Below are 26,608 nucleotides of genomic sequence, written 5' to 3'. Positions count from 1 at the left end.
TGGTTGAATCTCCAGCACTACTGGACCGATTTTGATCAAATTTGGTCAGATTACTTCTATATATGGGGCATTGATGCCATTAATTTTTTAACTTAAAAGGCTCAGCGGGTGAGGCTGTAGAGCAAGGTCACTCAGTATCTTGAGATTTTGCCTACTTAGGGTCTTGTTATTTTTTATGCACATTTGTTAAGAATTAAAAAAAATATTTGCAAACTCACACCCCTATCCCCAAAAAATGGTCTAAATCAACTAATGGCTAAGTGGGTATGCTGTGTCCATATTACCTTCTTACACCACAAGGAGTGCTAGTGTAGCACTTGTGATGTCACAGGTGAGAGGTAGTATTAAATAAATGCATAATATTTCAAGTAAAAAAAAAAAAATTTAATGCTGCAGCTAGTACCTTGCCACACCCGTCTGAATGAAATACAGTGTGTGCGCACTTTGGTTAGTATCACTGAATTAAATAAAATAATAAATATTTTAAATTAAGTTTTGTAAGCGTGCATCAGAAAAATGCTGCGAGATGGGAAAGTCCTACAACTGTGTTGCCAGCTTTTTTTTTTTATTTATTTATAATAATAATAATTATTTTGTTTTAATATTAATTTAAATGCCCTTCATAAAAAAAAATAAATAAAGAAGATTTGACATTTCTGGAGCAGAAATTTACCATCTAATGCAACCAGTAAATGATAATGTTCAAAAATTAAGTATTTTTTTTTATTTGTGAATTTAAAATACAATAAATGTCTTTTTTTAAACAAAAACAACTGACATTATATAATATATTAAAACATGAAGAGGGATTACAAACTATGTAGATTGTACCATAAAAAAAGTTCACAAACACATGGATGAAAACAACTAATATTATACTCCAGATGGGAAATATAGATCAGGAACTGACATTTATTCAACTTTGCTATAAATTTTTGTGGGCAAATACAAATTGATAATTTTCAAGAATCGATTAAGGACCCCTCTACACACGGCTATGACACTGGAAAAGAAAAAAGCATCTTACTTTGCTAAGCCTAATATTTGATGATGAAAATACTTAGTAATGAAATCGATCATTACTTTAACACAATTAAATACCTACAATTTGTTTCCTAAGAACAATGAGTAGATGTTGAATATCTATAATTGAATTAAAGGATAGAAAGCACAGCAATTAATTCTTCTATAATCCATTTATTCTGGCTGGCACCTGTAACAGCCGGCATGGATGATAATGATAGATTGCTATAATTAAACACCAGAACCATCATTTGAAAGGCAGAGTTGCTACCTACCACTCAGCCAAACATTATTTAAACTGATAAGTATCAAGAAAATATATAATTTAAGTACATCACATTGCAAAGCAATTTGTATAGCTCTTAATAAAAATAGAGCCGATTAGATAAATGATCTTAATTGATAATCGGATGATTAAACAAATAAAACATTTATAACTTCTGTATATGTAATCTATTTGATAGATACATTTATTTCAATAATTATTATTAGATATTTTAATATTATTATGTACTGTACAATACTTGTAACTGATCTGACTGCATCTTATCTTGACTTATCTGACACACACATGACTGTACAACCACTCATTCCGTAACAAACTATTCATAATGATATAATTTAATTATTTAATTCATTTACTGACCCAAACAATGGTACAAGATAAGCCAATGTGAAAATAATTGTAAATAATCGGGTAGTCCATAAAGCGATATCAAGTTTGTTTTCTATACAGTGTCTTTTTAATGCATCAAAGCCTTTAACTGGCTCTGATCTAGGTTCTGAATTTGAATCCGCTTCTGGCATTTTTTAAACTGAAAATAAAGAAAAAAATTAGTAGACATATATACACAGTAACTTTTAACTACGAAATTCCTTTTTTACTTCCTTTGTCGAAGTAAAGGAAGCAATGTGACCGTGAAAAATTCCAATTTCAACAGAAATATACATTTTGACCATTCCTGAATTCATTTTTACTAGTTTTGGCTAGACGTCTGTATGTAGGGGTATATATCTCGCATAACACAAAATACAAATTAGCGGTAGAATGTTGAAATTTTTGATTTGGAGCTGTTGTAATATCTAGTTGTGCACCTCCTTTTAAACCAATTAAATTTGAATTTTTGATTTTTTCTTAACTGCAGTAATAAGCCCTCATTGACAGCTTTTCAATGATAAAAGTGGTACTTATTTTTATTGGTACCAGAGTTATAGAAAAATAAAATTTTAATTAATGAAATATTTGGATCTTACAAGGGAAAGGCACATCGGTTCGAATCATACTTCATCTTTTTTTTTAACTTTTTTTCTTAATTTAAATATATTGATTTATTAATAATTAATTATTAATCTGTGATTGTAAAAATGTTTTTACAAAAAATAATAATTCAGTAATAATAAAAAAATATCAGAAGTTATTAATGAAATAAAATTTTATGTGCTTTCCATTTTTTAAAAAAAAAAGTGTATATGTAATTTAATAGGTGTACCAGGAAGTCATATGGTGTCCATATCAGATTTTTCTGATAAATATAAAGATTTAAAAAATAAAAATTTCAATCTAATCTTAAATTACAGATTAACGGGTCCTAAGCAAGACAGGAAACCACTGCAATCAGGAGCAGTCCTTCCCCTGTAAGTTGAATGTTCCTTTTCTCCTTCTCACTCCTTTACATATTCTTTCTCCGACTTCCTGGATGAACTACATGGCAGTTGGTTAACTGGTACGATGGTTTTATGCTGATATCATTTCAGCATTTTCTAGTAGTAGATTTTTATAGGCAAAAATTGGGATACTGTAACTGTACGATCATCCAAAGTTTTTTCTTTTCTATTTGAAGGATGTACGAAAAACATTTTTTGAAGATCCCTATAATATGCAATGCAACATTGAAGAGAAACTACTTTTACTATCTCTTGAGAATTACATGTCACCGAATACATCAGTCATTAGCCAGATTATAAAGTGAAACTCCAGTTAAACTCATTTAATTTTAACAAGCTTTTGAAACCTGAACTGTATTATTAGAAGTGTCTTTGACAAAGCATTTTATCCTTCTACTTTTAACATTATATTCCACGAGATGTTACATAATCATCACACTGTATAGGAATGTAATTTACTGTTTTAATTTTTACAATCTTATGCATTATATGGACACCATCAGTATCTCATAAAAAAAATTGATTATATTTTGAAACCTCATCTAGAAAACTTCCAATAAACATAGCTTTATATTATTATATTGTTATTTCATGCTAACAGTTTCTTTCCTTTTTATTTCAACATCCTATAGAAAAAAAGTGATAAAATTGTTTCTAGGTAAATCTTTACATGTTTATTACTAAATACTTGTGAACAAATACCCTACATTAGAACTAAACAGATAAAGTCAAGCAGTCAAAATTAGGGGAAAAAGATCAAGAATTCACCAAAAAGATGAAAATAAAGGACCGTTAAGAAACAACAATTATTCTAATTGTACATTATTTAATAGATGGTTTAAGTTCTATTTTTAAATAAAAATAAAGAGAATGTCAGGACATTTAGAGCAGTGGTTATTCGAAGTCCCACTTCTTGTAGGTATCAGTCCGCTTGTTTAAATATATCAGATAAAAATCTTTTTTGTATTAGTCTATACTGTACTAAAATTTTGCCCATATAAAATTCAACTGGTTCATAAAATTATTGATATATAATTAGAATTGTGTACTTGTATTAATGAAATCCTAATGGCAAATCCTGATTATTTTTCAACAGACAAATTATCAGATGATGCAAATTTTCATCTTAATGGTAATGTTAAAACAAACAAGATTTCCATTATTAGAATGACAAAAATTTACTGCAAATGCCAAAATACTGTTGCAGTACCATAGTTACTGTATGATATGGAATATCTGTTTTAGTAATTATTTGTCCATAGTTTTTGAAGATTACAGTTGCTTTTAAGGAATACTGAGAAATGTTTAAAGTGATAGAGATACCAGATGAAAATCACAATTAAATTTTGTTCTGACAGGATGGTCACACAATAGATAATGAAAACCAGTTCAGTTCAAAGAGGCATTTTTCCTATCATTTCCCATTTTGAACATATGAATTGGGTACGTAGATTGCACAATCTAATGCTGCAGATTATTTCCTTTGGGGAATTTCAAATTGTAAATGTTTATAAATAAGTCATATACCACACTGCGGATTTGAAAAATAACATATTCGAAGAAATTAGACAAACTGATAATATATTAAGAGTTACGGAGAATTCTAGACATGACTAAACTAATCTATTTCAGTTCAAGGAGGTAATTTAAAAAATATATGTGGAAATTTGATAAATGGCAATTAACTATTGTATTTTTCGTAAGAGTTTTATTTTTATTATATATAATTGCCTTATGAAATCACAATGAAAAATGTCACATTTCAGTGCTACAAGCTATGCATCATACATCTAAAATAGTTTTAAGTGGACACTACAGAAACCATCATTCTTTCCTTAATCCTGATCCCTTCGTCCCTGGTGTGGCTCTATGGGGTTTGGTAAAATAAAATCTTACTGGATTTTTGCTAAGGGATGTGAAAACCTATCACTCACCTACATGAATGAGAGATACCTACCTACGGTGGTATTTGTTCAGTTGATGAAGTCTCTAGAACATCTGAAGTTTGTTTCCTATCTTTAACAGCTATTGGTTCTGGACGAGACTGTAAACTACACTGTATCTTGAAGTCCTCAGGCAATCTTTCTGAGGGTTGATTATCCATTTTCTTTATTCTTCTACATTTTCTTTTTATCCTTCTACCCTGGAATAGTACCATAGGAATTACATCACCACTATCTTGGTTCCATTTATAGTACCAAAAAGATACTTTCTAGTAATTGCTATTTCTTTATTGGGGTTCAATGGGATGGTAATATGTGGTGTTATAAAAAAAAATATGGTGAATGTTTTAATAAAAATCTTTTTTGCAATAAAATCCATGTTAACATTAGTTCATATAAAATATTCTTCCTCACTTGAACACAATTTATCCCATTGTTCTTGCCACTTTCTGAAATAGTTGTAAAAGTCCTTTTTTGCAAGCATCTTTAGTTGTGCTGCTGTGGCTGGCTTGATGTCCTGAATCGATTCAAACATTTACATTTCACGATCGTTTTAAATTTGGAGGAAGAGCCAAAAGTCATATAGTGCCAGATCTGGCGAATAAGGTGGATGAGTACACACTACAATGTTTTATCAGACAGAGACTAAAGCAATGTCATGTTGGAGGGTGAAATCATACGACCACTTCTCAAGGTAGTATTCAACATACATCATTTCTAAAATGCTAATGAGCCCTGATAATATTCAGTTTTCCTAAAAATCAATCACCCATCTGACAGTGAAGAATCATTTTTCTTAATATTTTAACATTCTACTGGGCTTTTGATGTAGAAGAGCGATCAAATCTCTCCTCATCTGCAACCAATTTGTAAGTACCATGAAATCGCTTGAACTATTTTTAAATAGTCTTCATGGTCATTGTAACATAATCATAGAATAATTTTGAAATTTCATATGATACTTAACACTTTTTTGCCAATAGAACAGAATATCATATTAATGTATTGTTCATCACCATGATTTATGATGGACACACTTTAAAACACACCTCTCAATTATAGCTCACAACTGACTGACTCCATGAAATAACTTGAAACCTGACACACATTGTTAATGGTTTGATACAACACTTCTGGTATTGAAATTCCTAGCCTTACCAGTTAGATGATGCTTGGCAGCAGCACTCAGTGTATTTTTGACCATACCTCTTTGTCTTTTGGTACTAATACAAATACTTTCTTAACAGGTGAGGAGGGATTTACATTAAAAAAATCAAAGGAACGACTTTTGGTATTGCTAAGCCTCTTCCATTTCCTAAAATCTAAATCTAGTGGAAGTACAAGAAGTCCAAATTAAGGCTTAGATGCTTACTGGTAAACGTAGGGCTCATAATCACTTCTACTATAAATACAAATAGTTGTAACTCAGGAAGTAAGGAGTTATAAAGTTCTATATAGACATATCTATTTATTTGATTTAAAGGTTTATTTTTAGTTTTGGCTATCTTGAATGTAAATGTAAGTTAGTAGTAATAAACATTAATTTAAAGCATGTTTTAGTGATTGTTTATCTAACATTTCAGAATGTTTGCGTAAACAAAAAATACATTAAGAGAGAAGAGTTTTGGCCAAATAAAAAAATATTTTATATGGATAGGGCCAACACCTCTTCAGCTAAAATCTATTTTATTTCCAAGTTGGATTACTTGTAAATCTTTACAGAATAATTACTACCAATATTATTATTATTATTATTATTAGAGAATAAATTAGTCCATTTTGCTTCAATAAAAAAACAATTTTTAAGTTTTTATTTACTTTATTTACATTAATCTTTTTAAGAATAAAATTCTCTACAAGTTTTGTTACTAAATCTTCCACATTTATTAGTCATTTAACAAATCTATGGTACTACAAACCTAAAAAAAAAACTTTTTTTTCAACATTGAATTTTATGTATTACGTCGGATATCTTAAAAATGACTGGAGTTACAATTCTGGGACCTGTTTTAATCTAGTTCCCAGCTAAAATCACATAAGTAACCACAAACTTTATTCCTTAATTTGGGTCCCAAAAATTACAGTAAAGCTTTATTTTATTAGAAGAGCTGAAATCTGGGCGAAATCTTTTGCTAGTTGTAACTCAAAAATAAAGCGTTCCCACCCAGATGTATGTTTATATGAACCTGTTTTATTATTTTTACCAGCAGAACACATCCTGAAAGTTTCTTTATGGGACGTTCTATATACAAGCAAAATGTTATTTAAAACATACATTATAATTTTTATAAATAGGAAAAATACAATGAACCACAATTTAAAATAGAAGATAACTCGAAACATAGGTTTTTTGTATCATTGAACACTGGCAACAACTTTTGCAATGGTCGATGGCAAAAATTGAAAAAAATCACAGCTACCGATGTTCTTGAGAACTTTTAATAAAAATAAACTAGTTCATACTTCAACAGTTGTATTTTGAACTACACTGTATCTTGAAAAAAACTGACAGCTGTCATTTTCAGGGGTATATTCAAATAAAAAATATTATCCTGAAAAAAATGTCTTAAGAAAATTCATGAAGATCAACCCTAGTTTCCCAGAGTTTATTAAAAATATATAATAACTTGTTTTTAGCTAGCATTAATATTATAATGTTTTACCATCTCTTTTGAACAAAATGTACATTTAGAGCTCAAGCAGTCATATGACGTACCTGATGCTAACTTACAAGATAATCCTGGCAACAATATTACATAAATCTTTATTTACATATGAACATAAGAATATAAACAAACATTTTTTTTTATTTTAATGTATGATATAAAACAGAACATACAATATTTTAAAACCTATTAATAATTCAGAGCAACACAAATTTGTGTGAAAAAAAAAATAAAAGAAAGTTTAATCATAATAATAAAATACTTTATCTTATCAATAACATTTTAAATTATACTTTTATCTAACACAGCAATGAATGTATTGTTAGTAATAGACCAGCCTGTTAATGTAAAATATGAGCAAATTAATGTAAAAATATCTTTCCACTAATTTAAATGTAATTATACAATAATGAAATACAATTTAGAATACTAGCATAAGTATACTAATATTTAATATTAAATAGCTAAAACATGATGTAAAATAAAAAGAATATTGTTAATAGTGCTAAAAATAATATTAAAAACAAAACAACTTGGAAATTTGTTTTTGGTAATAATTTCTTAATTCACAAAGACAATAATATAACTAACGAAAAGATAAAACTGTAGAAATTAAGAAAGAAATCAGGTCATTGTTGAATTATTACTTAATTACGAAAAAATAAGATCTTGAAGCATTTTCTTATAAAACAATATGAAATTAAATAAACATGGGCAGAATGTGGATGATGGATATATGTATGTGTTCTAGCAGATATGAATAACAGCTTTTTTTTTATTCACAACCTTTAAGTAGCCATATTATTCATTTATACATTCTTTCCAAGTTTTGATAATAAATTTTTCGCATTTATTAGTCACTTAACAAAGTTTTATATTACAAATGAAAAAAAAAAATGTGTTTTTAGACAACAAAGTTTACTGTTTTACATCAAACATTATGAAAACTAATGGAGATATGGTTCTGGAATCTGTTTCATTCGATTTATCAGGTCAAAAACCTTATAATTTCAGTATGGTTTAATTTCACTGTTTGCCCAGGAATCAGGGCAAAATCTTTTGCTAGCTGTAACTCACTAACAGTGTGTTTCCAGACCACATTTAAATAAACTTTTTCATTATTTTTGCTATTAGAATAAGCTCAGAAAATGCCAGTAACACTATGTGTATCAGCCTGTATAATAAGGGTACCAGTAGTTTATTACATCCAATAATTTGTCATTCTGAGATCACACAATCCCAAAATGCATTATTAATTAGAATCTAAAAACAGAATGGTGACCAGGGCTTGTGTCAAGTAGCTGTTAGCATTAAATTGGTTCAGTCAGACATCAAACTATCAACTTCCTGCATGTGAAGACTACATCTAACTGTATGAACCACTATAATACACAAATACTAATTGTTATGTTAGGGCAAATTCAGATTTTCCTTAGAGAAAAATTCTCATCCATTCCTGAAATCAGAGACGCATTTAAATATCCACTGAACCATAAACTGTTCATTAAAACCCCCAAACAGAAAGTATGAATAAAGTAAGATAAACATAAATAACAGACTAAGACAAATAATTTTATTTTTCACGTAGAAAAATTTGTTACAGATTTTGGAATAAGGAAGGAATTGTTAAAAAAAATGCTTATGGGTGCATAACTTTGAAAGGAAAACATGGAATGTAGAACACCAAAAAAATAAAAGCTTTTGAAATGCAGTGTTACAAAAATATTAGATAGGTTATTCAAATTTTAAATGAATTCATTTAAGACATGTTGCTGTAAAAAAGCTAACACAGAACTGAATTATAGAAAATTGTTCTCCTAATGTGTTGATGCATTATATATTTAGTTATCATTGTTTCCTGCAGTAAGGAGGATGATATTAATTTAAACTGTTAGAAATCTGTCCTAGGATTTTTTTATACGGCATTTGAAGTACAAGTGATGAAGTGTCAGAATTGCTTTCACTAACAATAATGTTCACTACACAATTAGTTCTTGAAGAAAATAGAATGAACATTTCACCTGTAGGGCTGAATATCAACCTGACTCTTAGTGTATTATTGCATAAAAATAATTGGTCTGAAGGATGTTGGATGATGAAGGAAATAAGAAATCGTTTCATTATTCACTTTCATGAGAAAACTTTGCTTTTATTATATTTCCAACTTTCATCACCTATTATGGTTACCACATATAACAAGCATACACAATTACTAATTATTAACACTTATAATAATTATTATGCGTACACAATTTTATTATCTAATAATTTTTTCTGAGAAAAAAACATATATGACTCAGTAATAAAGCCAATTTTATTTGTTGCGGGATCAAAGTAAAGTCCTACATTAATTCAAACTCCTGGCAGTTCATTTTTTGTTTGAGCACTTGTGTTGCAATTATGGTGAACACAGTTTACAATTTTTATTACATTTTTACTCTTCCAGCCAATATAATGCAGCTGTAGCTATAATGGGAAAAGTATACAGATCGGAACAAAAAAATCTAAAAAAAGTCCGTCTTTTTTAAGTTCTGAGACATTAAGTAAGGAGACATTAAAAATATATTTTTTTAAATATAAAGTTAAATAAATTATAAATAATCTACAAAAAAAAATTTATTCCAATGCTCCCAAGTCCAAAAAAATCTATTTTTGTCAAGACGGATGTTTGTGCACATGTAAGTATGTATGTTGGCATGTATTTAGTTTTATAACTCTGGATCTCCTTGATAAATTTTCTTCAAACTTGGTAAATAGTACTACCTTCAAGGGAAAGAATGTGATCAAAAAAAGGTGGGGTGTTTTGGTCAAAATAAAATTCCAAATCTTTACTCAGGCATTTTAGCAAAAACTTTTTCTTACAAAAGTTGAAGTTTAATTTTATCAACATTATAAATTACCAAAAATTTTTATTTAATACTCAACCAATTCCTAAAAAATGACTTTATATTCTTTCCTTTTTTGTCTATATCTTGCTTCAGAAAATGAGTTACTGGGAGTTTTTTCCACTTATATTTTCTACATTAATAGCTCTTCAATCTACTATAAACATTTTTTTGCCCATTCCATTCCAATGGACTGTCATAACAAAAAATACTTTTTAAATTAACAGAAAATTTAATATATTTTTAATTTAAATCCATCTTACTAGTAAAATGTAAATCCACTGGAAATGTAGGTTCACTGCTGGCTTTTTTGTAAGGTTACTTGTTATTAAATGGTTAACAGAACAATGTACATGTAAGAATTTTTTTTATAATACTTTTTTTGTGTTTAAAATGGTAGTTGCTATTCATTTCTTTAATAGGAGTAAAGGAGAGATGAAGGGAAAGTTTCTCTTTGTTACTGTTCCTTTGAGATGAAACACTTTATCTCCCCTCCATTCTTAACTCATGAACTACTCCTAACAACAGTTAGTCTCTCAGCAGCTACAAGTTAGGTAAATTAATCTTTCACCCAATTTACATAATTGATGGATCTAACATTTTTTCTGAGCTGTTTTCTTGCTAAAGTTAAAAACAAAAAAAATGGATGTTGAGGAAGCACCTCGACAATCGTCTATCAGTGACATCAAATTCCTGGAAACAGTGCTTATGATTTAACTATTGCAGCAAGATTATTATGGAACTGGCTAAACCTATAATAAATATATTTTATTTTATTTTTTTGTAATTTTAGTCATTTTCACTTTATTACACAAGACTCAATCTGTAAAATTTTACTTTTCAATTAAATAAAAAAAAGTTTTTATCCACAGCTGAGATTTAAAAACAGAAACTTCTGAATGAAATTCTAAAGTTACTACCACTTCACTACAGAGGTCGGCAGATTTTTTCACAATTCTCAACCATACATATATTATAAACGTATCCTACAGATTCAAATATCAGCCGCCAGATTGCAATATAATTTCTTATTTTTATTGCTCAATTTCAGCTTTTATGGGATAGATTTAGTCGAATTCTAGTGGCTAAATGTTTTCCCTGAACCCAATCTAAAAGATGTTGATAATTTCTTATGAAGAGATCTTCACTCATACCCATACATATCATGTTTATTGTTCTTTAACTCTGATATTTATATGAAAAATAAATAATTAAAAAAAATTAAAACTAAATAACACTTTTTTTTAAGAACCCAACTAATAATAATAGAAACAAACAAAATTTTATAACAGATTTACTTCCTTTTTAAACGAATATTTCTTAGATTTGGAATAAAATGATGGTCTTTACAGTGAAGTTATAACATAATATTGTCTTTAATACAATATAAAAATATATTATTAAAGAATACAATACGGGATAAGTTTATTTTCAAGGTAATTTTTCACAATAAAACAATTTATTCACCTTCCCACTCATCGATATCACACACTGATTTTGAATGGAAACAATAGCTAAAATTACACACAAAAAAACCACAGTTGAACAGAGGAAATATTTTTAATTATTACTGAATAATCATTAAATTCAGCTCATTCTTAATTAACTGGAAAAATTGGATGCACTAGACTTCAGATTCCAGGAGCATCTTGGACATAAAGAACTAAACACAGGCAGACCGACACATGAAAGAACGAATAATGATGAAAACAGCATTGGGCATAAGGATGATATACCCGTAAATAAAAGATAATACTGGAAATCATTTCATTTTAAATGGATATTTATTCTTTATACATTTAAAAACAAATTTATCTTTTCATGTGGGAATTCTACTGTGTTTAACAGGATTTGCGTAAAACATTATAAAATTTATCATGCCACAATAGCAAAAATGAGTTTTTAAAATGCGTATAACTTTGATTCCTGCTGAATACAAAATATATTCAATCACTTAATTCTAATTTACTGAAAGGGCAAACTGCTACTACAATCCATCATCAACTTGTTTCTTTTCATAGCAAAAATTATGTAAATGAGCAATATATGATGAAATGAAGATATGAATCTTAATCCAGAAAAACATGATAAGCGGTGATGGAAAAAGAAATGAAAGGCCATCTGTAATTATAAATTAAATTATTTCTAATATAATTTTAATGATCAATTAAATTTATGAACAAAGTCCAGAAACAAAAAAACGAATCTTTACAAAGTGGTTACACCATACAGGGAGAGCTTTTATATATATATATATATAAAATAATAATTTTCCTAAATCAATCTTTTCAAGATCCATATCACCTCTGTACTAATAATTACCGTATATAACTCAACTTGATCCACCCAAGTGCGCGCGCACACATTTTGTTTTAAAATTAAAACAACTATTAGTAAAGTTGTAATTAATTCTGCATTATAATCTAAAAAATTCTTTTTATCTTTCCTTTTTGTAGCAACTAAGTTAGAAAAAAATTTGAAATTTCCCTTCTTTTAATTCACTACTCTAATAAGTTTTTTAATAAAACTTATTTTATTATTCAATATTTATCTAAAAGTGAATATGAAAAACAAGTCTTTTTTCTTTTAAAAGAATTTTAATAAGAAAGAGAAAAATACAACATTTCTTGTCATTAAAAAAACTAAATACTTGTATACATATAACATACACATGTATGTATGTATAATTTGTATGTACACCCGTGCAACCCCATATGGTCAGTGAATGGAATTTCCATAATTTGAAAGTGCACATCCTAGTTTCAAATATTGGCCACCAGATTGCAAAACTAGTGCTCAAACATACGCTAACCTCAGTTGTAAACAACATGGCATCTATGCAACAGAAGTCATTTTGTGTTTTACAATTTAGCAAGACAGAATCCATAATAACGGTTCAAGATGCATTTCAGGATCGATCCACCACTGATTAAGAATATTTATCGCTGTATAAACAATCTAAAGAATCAGGGTGTTTGGTAAGGGGAACAGTCCAGGGCAACCGGTCACACCTGAGAACTTGTGATCCCACAAATGATTGTTTGCACGGGTTAAGACAATGCAACGCTTGCATTTTAGGCCATACCAATTACAATCGATACAAGCTCTTCATAATAAGTGATAAAAAAAGAAGTATAGATTTCTCTGAATGCTTTTATTTGATATAGAAGACAACAGGTTATTACCGCAGTTAATTTTTAATGATGAAGCAACATTTTATTTATGTAATAGTTTCACATCACAATGTTCTGTACAAGATTCTCATGACAGGGTCAAGAGAATCTGCAAAAGGTCCTACAGCAGGAGAAAAATTCACCAAAAGTTAATGTTTTTTGTGCAGTTTCATTTGCAAAAATTTATGGTCCTTTCTTTTTTGAAGGAAACACAATAATAACATTCTTATCTTAAGATGCTGCAGAACTGTTGACCTTTTCCACAACTAAATGAAGACTGAAGAATTCATTTATCAGCAAGATAGAGCCACATCGGCATAATCAAGTCTCATGATGGTTTCTAAATAAACTTTGCCTCAATGGTGGATAGAGCATATAAGAGTCAAAGACTTGACACTACACTCTTGGCCCCCAAGATACCCAGACATTAAAAAGTCACAAGGTGACTTTTTTTAACTAGAATCACAGCTACAGTAACCTTTGAAATAGAAGACTGTCTGCAACGTAGTGTGGAAAAATTCAGCTATCGTCTTGATTTAAACCATAGAGCAGATGGAGGACATAGAACATTGATAACTTTGTAAGTGAAATTTTAAATATTTTTGAACAGTATACAATTTGTCTTCCAAATGTAACATAGTTTTATTTTAAAACATATCTGTCTGAAACCAGATCATTATTTTGGTTACATGTTGTATATCCATTGTAAAACTGTAGTGTTTCCATATTTCATACTGAGATTCTATGAGGCTAGGTTGATAAATTTTGCACACATATGCACAGCACGGGAGTGAAAAGAGATATTGAAATGAATTAAAAAATGAATAAAAGTACAATATCTTGGCTACAAAATGCAATATTTATTTTTCAATATAATTCCCATTTACAATGATACACTCTTCCCAACGTGACAAGTTTTTGCATTCTGTCACTGAAAAATTCTGGCAGTCTTTCTCGGATCCAAGTGACCACAGCTTCCTTCATCTCAACATCGGTGGTGTAATGATTACCTTTGAGATCCCCCTTGTGATGAGGGAAGAAGTAGAAGTTGCACACAGCTAAATCTGGTGAGTATGGTGGATTCACAATAGGCTCAAACTTCAGCTTGCTGAGAGCCATCACAGAGTTTGCACAGTACCCATCGTGTACAGATTTTACGGTTACCCAAGTACTTGACAATATGATCTACTCATTCTTTAGATAAGCCTAACTGAATAGCAAAGCGTTATTGGGTTCAATCATCCACCTTATTTCCACGTTTCTTGTCAGACACAGAAACTGGTCGTCTGCTACGAGGTACGTCCTCAATTGTCGTTTTACTAGCTTCACACTTGCAAAATTGTTTAACGCCCACCTATTCACAGTACTTCTGTCAACAGTTTCACTACCGTAAACTACTTTTAAACCATGAAAATATTCATAGGATTCACATTTTCTGCAGTTAAAAATTTGATAAGTACTTAGTGATGCCGTTTGTGGCATAGACATTCGGTCTTATGCTTTATGGCGACCGAATGGGGTGGTGGTAGGAGAAATGCCATGTAAATCAAATCAAATACCACACTACTTTCAGGAGATTGATAATAAATTATATTTTACCACAAAAATTCTACTCGCCTAACCCGAAACATGAGAAAAAATGGGTATAAAATGAATTTTTTCTAATTGATGCATCTATTTGGGTAAAGGGATATATATGTCCTCTAAATTTAAATCTTGTTTATCAATGATAAGTACTATTTCAATAAACACAGTACAATGTAAAGTACTATTATACTACTTTAATATAAATGATGATAAATGCACAAAAGTAAATAATATGAATATATACAAGTAAAAAAAAATTATTAATAAAATTTGAAATTAATTACACCGAGTGACTTGCTAAAACATTATTACATAAACATGAAATAATAATACAAGGCCAACATGCATGTTGTATATAAAAATTTAAGAGAGAGAGACAGACTAGTAACTAGTAGCAAAATAGTTATAAAGGAGAAATTCAGATATATATATATGCAACAATTATACATACAGTAAGAGTAAACAATGATGCAACCAGTATAAAAATATACTGATGCATTAGCAGTAGAAGTGGAAGGTTCACTTGTCTTTCCCCCACCCCTACACCATAGCAACAATTGTTAAAAGCCTTCATTATGAATGACATATAAATTATTGATATTTAGTAAAAAAAAAAAATTCATCATAAACCTTTAAATGAATTTACAAAACTAATTTAAGAATGCCATACAGAAAATAAAATATATCACTAACTATCATTTATAAAATCAATATAGATATTTCAATCTTTTATACAAATCCTATTAAAGCACAATTGAGAGACTGCCAAATATTCTTTAAAATTCTATTTTTTAACAAATATTCTCTTATTACTGGGAAACACTACATATATAAATTTAATAAATAAAATCAAATTAGAAAACCAAAAAAATTACTAATTTTTAATCTCATTCAGGCAACCAAAAAAATACACTCAATTTACTATTTTTTTAAATTTATTTTTATTTAAGATATATAAACTTACAAAAATACAGTTTGAATGAAAATAAAAACCAATTGCAAAAAATACAAATATGAAATACCTATGCATTAAAAAAAAAAAAAAAAATAAGAAGAGAGGACACAATGCGATTACATATTTACTACAAATTTTAAGCTAAGCCTGTCTGAGTGTACAGAAAAATTATTTTATTTTACCATAAGTACCAAATAATTTTTCTTGAATATCGGATCATAATAGACTATTGTTATTATTAGGAAAAATTAAGTTAAACATTAAAATGTATAAGTATGCATATAAAGAATTATGTACGAGTAAAAACAAAATGATTCTACTCTGAATAAAATTTTGATATGAGACCTTTGGTGACCAAAATCTTACAACTAAGCAGTATAATTATATGCCTGGTAAAGTAAGAAAATCAACTATAATACTTTTTCAATTCTGCTTTAAATCTCAACTTTTTGAAATTCGCACTTATTTCAAAGTTATATTTTTTTTAAAAATTGAGGAAGTATCGATTTTATTATTCAATTAATTTTTATTTTGTTTTGTGATAATAAACATTAATTCCATTTGCATGTAAAAAAAAGATACATCAAACCTAACCAGGATTTGAATCCAGAATCTTCTGAAATCGACATTACTATGAAAGTTGATAATAAAATAATTATTCTTGATCTATGTAGAAAACATTTATAATGACTCTGTTTACATTAAAATTAATCAGAGTGAGAAGAGTTATGGTTTGGCCAAATCAAACTGCAAAATTTATCTGCAATGGTATTAACTGCAGAATGTCATGCAATATTCACAAATAAATCAATGAAAATAAGTCACACATACTAGAATTTTGTTTTCCCTGGGGTGAAATTAATATTAAATATTACATTTAATAATTTTAAAAATATATACAACTTTCTAAAAACAAGTTGTTTTTGTTAAAGCATACTTTAAACAATATCTTTCATTTGTCTCCATGTAAAAAATGAACACATTAAAAATATGGAAAACTTTAATGTTTTACTTCCCTTTCAATCATTCATGTGTATTTAAATATTACATCCTGTCATTATGTCTATTTTATTTTATTTTTAACACACCCACCCTTCTTCCCTTGAAATGACCTTAACCAGTAATATGAGAACTATGCCAACTCCAGATAAACATGGACTTAACATCTATTATCATAAATAGAAATTACTTAAAATCTTTCACAAGTCTGTAAACTATCCAACCAACCCGTAATCTTTGTGTGTGTTCTTCCCTTTCCTTATCTTAAATCTTCTTTGGATGAGTGCTATGAAATTGGGTAAAACATTGCTCTAGCTCCATCTGTGATATCACATATGTCTGGCAAGGTAGCTAGAAAATACGCTTCCTTATTAGAGCACAGCAGGATAGCGAAAATCTACGAGCTGGATGGTCCAAAAAAATTCTTATTTCCTACCAAGAAGTAGCATATAAAGCAAAACTCTTGCAGCTGAGGTGTTTTCGGAGTACAATCACGGCTCTTATAAGATTTTTCTAATTTACTCTGACAAAATAAATGAAAATCCTGACCGTTTATCCATATTTTATACCTCCCCATTATTTCTACCTTTCTTTTTCCAGTTTAGCCTCCAGTAATTACCGTTCAGATAATACATGATATGTATGAATGTAAATGAAGTGTAGTCTTATACAGTACCAGTTTGTTCATTCCTGAAATGTGTGGTTAATTGAAACCCAACCACCAAAGAACACCGGTATCCACTATTTAGTATTCAAATCCATGTAAAAATAACTGACTTTACTAGGACTTGAATGCTGGAATTCTCAACTTCCAAATCAGCTGATTTGGGAAGACGTGTTTATCACTAGACCAACCCGGTGGATCCGTTTTATTTCTACCACATATATTAATCTTATTTAAGAAAATTTAATAAAAAAAAAACAATAACTTCTACTGTATTAATTTTTAAAATGAAACAACTTCGAATCCACTGGACTGTAACAGATTTAATTCATAATATTATCCAGATCTTTTATTTTATATAAATGCACTAAGTTATTATTATTAAATATCACGTTAAAATAAATTTTTAATTTTTTTACTAAATTCCCTTTCAAACTACAATAAAGGTAAAATTACCAATATTTAATAAAGACAGGTAAACAGTATAATTTAATTACAGCTAATTTAAGAAGTGATAAGATCACATTTACTTTATCTTTATAAAGTGAAGCAACTTTTATAAATGAAAAAAAAAAATTAGTTATATTTTCATTACTAATATAATAATTATGTTCTCCTCTTATATATTCTCTGCGAAAAATGTACAATGCAAATAGAATTTTTTGATTATATTTGTTTATTTTATAATCTGCATTGTTTTACATGCATTTAAAAAATTGCACAATAAGCCTTCTTTAAAGGAAACTACAATGAAGGTTCTAGAAATCAATTTTTTTTTTTTTTTGCTTAATGAATTAATTCATTACAGAAGCTTCTGAAGTTTGTTTGAAGGAATATGGAAATTTAATTTTGTAATATATGAAAAATGCTAAGCCTGATTGGGATTCTAGATGTCTTAACTAATTATATCTGTTAACAGCAAGCACAAGTTTTTAAAATATTTATTACACGGGCACCAAAGTACTAAAATCATAAATAAAATGAAATACAGTCGTAGTAGTAATAACAGAGTGCAAAAAAGTATTATAATATTATAGAACACAATTACTTCAAAATAAAATAAAAATATCTAAATAATCAGAAAATTTTTAATTCCACTTCAGCTTAAATTGTTTCTCAATCATGGACTGGATGTATTCTGGATACACACAAGGTTCGTAAATAAAGTAATGAGACTGGTTCAGAAAAATTTTTTATTTACAATCAAATTAGACATAGACTCTAATCATCTTCGAAATATTTCCCTTGGGAAGCCACACAACGCTTCAAACGGTTTTCCCACTCTTCGTAGCAATGTTGGAACTCAAAAACTGGAATATCCTTCAGATGGTTGGTTATGTTTTTAATGTTTTCTACTGTTCCAAAATGGTGTCCTTTGAGTGTTCTTTTTAAAGCCAGGAACAAGAAAACGTCACAGGGACTAAAGTCGGGTGAATAAGGTGGTTGAGGAACTACAGGAATGTTTTTCTTTGCCAAAAACCCATTAATTGGGAGTGCAGTGTAACAAGGTGCATTGTCATGATGTAGCATCCGTGATGGCTAGTCTCATCCAGGCAACTTTTTTTCAGTCTTTCAAGAATTTCTCGGTGAACATGTTGATTTACAGTCTGTCCTGTAGGCATAAACTCCTTATGAACAATGCAATTATTATCGAAAAAACAAATTAGCATGGTTTTGACTTTTTATTTTTTGAGACCTGGTGAGTCTGAAGTGTGCTACTCCTTGGCTCTGGCGTTTTCTTTCTGGATCATACTCAAATATCCAAGATTCATCACCAGTAATAACATTTTTTAGAAAATCAGGATCAGTTTCAATACGCCCTAGAAGATCGTATCACACTTCCATCCTGTTCTTCTGTTCAACAGTGAGGTTTTTTGGGCCCAATTTTGTGGCACGGTTACTGGTTGTGGTACGGTTCAAATTCAATTGTTCTGCAATCATTTTGATAGTTAATTGCTGGTCATACCGTTTCAAGTCTCTGATTCACTCAACATTGTCGTCACTTTTTGACATTAATAGTCTTCCAGAGCATGGATTGTCCACAACTGATTCCCGGCCATCTGAAACAGCTAAAAACTTGAGCTTATGACAGAGCGTCATCTCCACACGCCCTTTTCAATTTTGAAAAAGTTTCAGTAGTATTCTCACAGAGTTTAACACAAAACTTGAATGCACAACATTGCTTGTAATTAGCATCACTCATTTTTGTAAAGCACAACAAAAACTCCTTTCACGAAAAATTTGTTTACATCTCATGTGGTAACAATAGACTAAAAATATTAATATCTGGTATAAATCAGCTGCTCATATAACCATAGGTTTACTAGTAACTTTAGTGTTGCCACTTTGGCTGCCAAAAAAAATTAGTTTCATTACTTTATTTACAAACTTTGTATATTGCTGTCCTGATGGTGCTTCAAAAACTGCAAAAATGTGCTGTTCTGGAATCCAGCAAGTGTACTTTCTGGGGGGCTAATGCTAAGAATGAGCTGCATCATGAGGGTGCATAAATAATGATGGCATCATGTTCTTCAAAAGATGTATCACATGTATTTCCAATCCACTGTCATACATGCAAGCCACATATTGGTCTGGTTGCAAGTATCATTTGAAACTCTGCAGACCTGGATTTTAGCTTTACTAACTGGCTTAAACTGGTGGTTTTCTATTGTTCCAGCAATTGTGTGACCACTAATTAACTGGCTTTCCTCTTGGAATAAAAAAGAACCTGATTCATGGTATATTTTCTTTACAAAATTCAAATAACTCTCTTAGTAGCAATATCTGGTTTTCTACAGGTCGCAATAATACATCCAATTCCATCACAAGGTGATTTTCTGTGGCTAGTGCCAAAGAGTTCCATTCAGCTCTTATCCCAAAGTCTTCTTCATGGCGACACTCTGATAAAATTCTTGAACTAAGCAGCTGTAGTATCACTGAAGTAATATACATGCTTCATTTCAGTCACTGTCTTCAAATATTTGATCAGTTCAGTCAAAAATATATGAACAGCAATGATATCATAGCACAGACAGTCACTGACCATGCAAATGCTAAGATTCTGAAGCTTGCTTTTATTGTAATAAACCATGAATGGATGCAGTGTAGCTTGGCTGTTTTCCCAATGGAATCCCTGTACGGTATCTTGCACAAAAAACAAAACGTTCACAGCAAAAGCCATCAGAATAATGGTGTGATTATCATGTAAATTTTTTTCAGCTGTTTTAAATACGAACTTTGATATCTTGAAACAAAATGGTGGCTAGTCAGGCAAATATCCTTTTAAGAAAGCTCTTCAATACAATTTTCCATAGTCGCCTATTGCTTCTCCAATGTGTGCCTGTCTGTATGAATCCACTGCTTATGTTCTATTAGATCCTCCAAGTCATAATCTTTAATCTCAAGTAATAAACAGGACTCCAATCCAGTTTTTCCAGGACACTGTTCACAATGTTGTAGCATGCAATCCTTAGATTCTAAGCTGCAGATAGTTTCTCAATCAATACCTTGTAATCATCTTTGATGGATGTTGCAGCTATCATGAGGTTAACATTTTAATGAATGGTACAAACACAAACTGAATGTGTGCCAGCAGCACAAACTGTAATGCATATTTTGATCTACGCTCACAAAATTAAAAGAAGCCAATTTCTCGGGCATAATGTGTGCGGTAAGCTATGAACATTTCTTATAAATTTCACAGAAGTCGACGTTTCTGCATGTGGACATTTTCACAACTCATCCTAACTGAAACAAGATCTTTCTTTACTGGACAGATTTGGGAAGATTCATCTTCAAAAATTTGAGGACTCGTCTAATATCATCCTTCAATTTTTTTCTCCTTTTTTTCTGGTGTTGCCAAAATACCAACTTCAGATTTGAGCTTCCTGTCCTGCTTCACCATTCACATTGAAACCTGGAATTCGGTTGTTTTCTCAATAATCCAGCAACTGGGTGCCAATGTCAGAATCTGCACTTGTTATGGATGAGCTGGGATCAAAGTTTGGCTTAGAGCTCTTCAGTCAGGATATCCAGATCTTTACATCCTTGACACTGCTTACTCTATAATGTTTGTATTGCATCAGTTAACATTCAAAGCAGCAGCAGCTCTTGCTACTGTAGTAGCAATAGCATCTGGTGTTCTTCTTACCTTCTGCTTCAGGTAGCCTTTTGAACCCCATTTGCTGACACATTTAAGCTTCAAAGATGAAATTCCAAGTGGTGACAGTGAGGCATCCATTCTTCCAGAAGTCTCTAGAATTTCCATATCACTAGTTTCTGATTATGGTTCAACATCCTTTGGCTGAATCCCTCTTTGAGCAAATTCTTGCCTACATTGTGGGCATAATTTTTGACCTGGCTTGAAGTCATAATTTGTTACAGCTTTTAATCGATCAGCAGAATCAATATCAATAGGCTGCAATCCTTTTCTGACTTTACGCGACTCTTTTCCAAATGGATTACAGCAGTCCTATAGGATTTCAAACTTCATCAGCAAAACAACTTTATGATAGGAACATATCAGCATCTTATTAAAACTAATTCAAAATCGCCGCTGTAAAAGTTCTTTGTTCACTGCTGATAGTTCTTTTATACGCAACAAAAAACTTTTCAATAATTAAACATTAAAGACTTTTAGCACTCAGAGCCATCAGGCTTGCCAAAATGGCAGAGGCCAAGAACTTCACTCACTTTAAAACAATTCAAAACACAGTTGGAGATAAAAATGATAATAAAAGTTATTCACTAACAATGATGCTAATTTACAAAAAGTTGATTGTTGTATACTTTTCTTCAAAATAAACAACATTCTAAAATGCTGTAGAAGAAATGGAATTTTTTCTAGAATGTTACCTAGAATGGAGTTTCCCAGAACATTCTATAACATTTTAGAAAATGGATTTTTTCAGATACCCCTAGAAAGTTCTATAAATAGTCCAAAATTTCCTGGAATACTGCAGATTTTGTTCAAGATATTGTAAATTTTAGAATATCTTTAAAAATCTAATAATATTCTGAAGCACTGAATGTTTTCTCACCTTCAGCTGTTTTAATTAACTAGAAATGTCCAAGATTAAAAATCTGTCACATGCAAAATATTAATTATCTTTGAAAAGCTTTCTTACCCACTATAATATATGGGTCAAAAAACAACAAAGTATATAGAATATGTTGTTTAAAAGCTGCGCTTTCCATCTATTATAAAACTAACAAAATCTGAGAAGGTATACCTGAGATATAACTCTTCAAAGATCCAAAAATCATGACAAAAATTTATCATGATGGATTTCTCCTGACATAAGATTCCATCTGCTTTGAAACTGCAAGATCCTACTCATAATTGTTCCCTTTTTCAAATTACATTCTGACTACAGAATTAGATAAGAAAATATATAAGCTCAAACTTTGACTTCCAAAATATTTAGCTGAATTTCAGCTGTTATATCTAAAAACCAGGTTCCAAAAGAAACTAACATATTCGGATATAGCATTAAAAATCAACCAACAGTGCCAAAATTCAAATCTGTATCTTTATTATTGCTATCAAAATTGTTAGTCAAAGATAACAATTTTTACATGTGCCCACAAACTATAAGTAAATACCTCTCTTCAAAGAGGCCACAAAAAATCAGCCACAGCAGATAAAGAGATGCAATTTGGTAAAATGGCAAGACCGTGGGGAACATCCACCAAAAATTTGATGATATTTGGAGATGGTCAACTGGGGATGATTTTCAAAACTGGACCAGTTGACATGCAATGACCCTTAGTTATATTGTTTTATTTGTCAAATCCTTCAACTCAAATAGTTTTGTTACATAATCGATAAATTTAAATATGTGTGCCCTTTGCTACTCAGCAAATGTTTAATCACTTTTCAGTGTCTGCCCATACATGACGTAACACATCTTCTGTTTATAATTCCTTCCAGTGATTAGGTCACATGATTTTTTTTAAGGAAACAATATTTTAAATGTATATCCACATGAAAAATTATAATGAGTTAGGACTGAACACAGATAAGAGCAGGGTGTAGCACATCTATCTGCAAATCTTTCATTCAAAGCCTGGCTAACAAATGCACTTAAGTGTAGGGTGCACATCTTGTTAGATATAGATTCAATACATATTTTTCAGCTCATCTGCTTGAGGAAAGAATTAATAATTTAACATATCAAAATAAAAATTTACACGAACAGTCTTTTCAGCAAAGAAAGAAGGTCCAGTTACATGATTTTTTCAATAAACCACATGAAATATTACCTTAAGGTGCGTCACATTGCTTTCTCAAAAATTACATCAGTTCAGATCCCCATATTGAATTGTGTCTATTAACACACCCATTAAAATTAAAAATTTGCTTCATCCGTAAAAATTATATAATTTAAAAATGATTTTTTTCCATTAATTTTATCTAAAGATTTAGTTTAAAAATTACACAAATTTTGGTTAAAATTTGATGGTCTTATTTCTTGCAATAACTAAATTTTATATCCATGAAATGTAACCTTTCATGTAGAACTTCATGAATGGTTATTTTTGTAATTTGTAACTAGAGACCTTGATGAGTGATAGATATATTAAAACGTCAGATCACAGAGTTAGTTCTAACAGTTTCTTCAGATACCAGTGGTCTTTTCAGATGGTTTTGAGGATAGATCCTATTTCTTTGAATTGATGCATATTATTTTCATGCAACTCTTTTCATATGAATGTCAAATGCACACTGAACTAAAATTTTTGACTTCAGTTCATCATGCAGTTATTGACTTCAGTCAAGAACTGAATTCAATAACTGCATTTTATTGATTTAACACATCAATGTTACTAACTTCAGTTCACAAAATGCAATGTACTTTTCCTTTAAAATAAAAGTATAGCAAACAAAAAAAAGACACCTCAATAACAACACAGATGCAGTAGTTAAATGGCTATTTAAACAAACTTTCCAGGATTACATGTTACCATCATAATTTCTCAAAATATACCAAATGCCTTGATCTGAGCTAATTAAATCACCACATTCTTTTATGGTAACCATATGTATGTCTCAGAATGAATCCATTTGAAAACCTTTTTTTCTTTTTGTTTAGCCTCTAGAACCACTGTAAGGTATAACTTTAGACGATATATATGAATGTAAATGAAATGTATTCTTGTAATCTCAGATTGAACACTTCTGAAATGTATGGTTAATTGAAACCCAACCACCAAAGAACACCAATATTCATGATCTAGTAGTCAAATCGTAATGCAAAAGTAACTGCCTTTGAAGCTTAGAACTCTTGACTTCAAAATCAGTTGATTTGCAACCCATTTCACCACTAGACCAACCCAGTGGGTTATTTGAAAACCCTACAAACAATTTAGGAGGGCTGGGTTTACTATTAGTGCATCTCATTTCCAGTTTATTGTAAGTGTACTTACTGCCACTCAGATTAGAGTTTTGTGTTTGAAGAACCAAGCCTGTCTGTAAACACCAAGGATACATCAGAAAATGATAGAACCTATCTGTGATGTGACAAAAGGATTTTGCATATGTAACAAAATATGCAGTAGATATACGTAATATATAAGTAAATATACTAAATCTTTGATCTATACACGTGAAAAAATATAATTAAAAAATTTGTTAAACTTTTCACAATATAACTTTCCTATAATTAATATAATTTTCACTTAAAATATGACATATAAATTTAAAATAAAGAGGCCAGTCCAGTTTGGCCAGCAAGCTATTTTATGTTTTTTTTTTTTACTGTTAGAAAAGACTAGGATTTTAGGTAAAATGCTATATATGGTTAGCATTATTTTTTTGTTTTGATCTCTTTGGCTTTATTATTTTATATATGACTCAGTTAGTTTTTTATTGGGCTTATTTTTCATACTGTCTTTTATACAAGTGAAAACTTAACACAATTAAAATTATTTAAATTAAAATAAAGTACTGAGATAGCAAATATCTTGTGATAGGCCAAATAATGAAATGTGTTGGGGTAGTACGTCATTTCGTAAATTAATAGCACAGGACATAAATTTTCATGAATATTAAAATAAGAAAACCCAGAAATGGCTGAAGGCATTTGCAATTTTTTAAAACTCTTAGCTCGAATAATATATCTAAATGTACTTTTTTCCCGAGAAAAAGAAGTAAAAATCAAAACACAATATGAATAAATAATTAATATTAAGATAAAAATACTGCCAGATGAATGAAATTAATTTTAGATCTGATGTCATAAAAATCTTACCAAGATACATTCTTTCTGGTCTTTAAGTAAATGGGTGGAAAACATAAAAGATGCTAACAGACTTCTATTAACTGCTGAGTCGATACTACTTTCTAAGAAAAACATTTGTACTGATATGTTGAAGTACTGTTTATTTTATTCCCCAATAAAAGTATATTAATTACAAATAAATATTTCTATTTTAATGCTGATTCATTACTCACATTGTCATCATAAACTCTTTGAACTCAAAGTACTCTTAAAACACATTAAACAGCTCATTAGCCGTTAAAAATCCGAAACAAGACAAGAACTGTTGTTAACTGAATTAACTGTTAAGATAACAAATGCCTTTAATTACCCTTGATAAATTGCACTAAATTTCATATGTTAAAAAATACTGTGCAAAAGTGAATTAACAATCTGCCAGTTAAGTGAAAATAAAAGCTATAGAATACTGAAAATATTAGATAATTTTTTACCCTTGAAAATTTGTGGGTGATAATTGGAAAAAAAATTAGAACTTTTTAAGATGAAATCACCATAATTTTTTAAACAATAAACTCACATCAAAACACTTTCAATCATGTCACAGGAATGTTCAACGGAGACTACAAGTAAATGATTAACACAGTTAAGTTGTATAAAAACTTCAATACATTTAGGGAGATTTTTTAACAATCAAAAGCAATATATCCAAATAAATTATGGTTTAACCAAAACATATTAAAATTATTCCTTAAACTATTAGTTTAAAAAAATAATAATACCTGCAGAAAAAAATATTTTGAAATTTCCAGTATAAAAAAATTAAGAA

The 26,608-nt window shown here is 29.8% G+C and overlaps 1 protein-coding gene across 2 annotated transcripts in view; it reads right to left on the bottom strand.

The window, feature by feature from the left end:
- The window catches only part of Kr-h2 (transmembrane protein 33-containing Krueppel homolog 2), a 48,130-nt gene that overhangs the window by 21,078 nt on the left and 444 nt on the right, over nucleotides 1-26,608 (bottom strand). The window contains exons 2-3 of one of the 2 annotated variants that reach the window (XM_075379140.1): nucleotides 4,646-4,831; nucleotides 1,670-1,838 (exon numbers count right to left, since the gene is read on the bottom strand). In XM_075379140.1, coding sequence (XP_075235255.1) covers nucleotides 1,670-1,830 — 161 coding nt within the window. In that variant the 5' untranslated portion in view covers nucleotides 1,831-1,838; nucleotides 4,646-4,831. The remainder of the gene's footprint in view (nucleotides 1-1,669; nucleotides 1,839-4,645; nucleotides 4,832-26,608) is intronic. The other variant, XM_075379139.1, reaches the window with a different exon arrangement.

This window comes from Lycorma delicatula, chromosome 11 (assembly GCF_047948215.1).
Source record: "Lycorma delicatula isolate Av1 chromosome 11, ASM4794821v1, whole genome shotgun sequence".
Classification (NCBI taxonomy): Eukaryota; Metazoa; Arthropoda; class Insecta; order Hemiptera; family Fulgoridae; genus Lycorma; species Lycorma delicatula.
The sequence above is the reverse complement of the archived record's forward strand: the minus strand, read 5'-3'. Positions and strand labels throughout refer to the sequence as shown.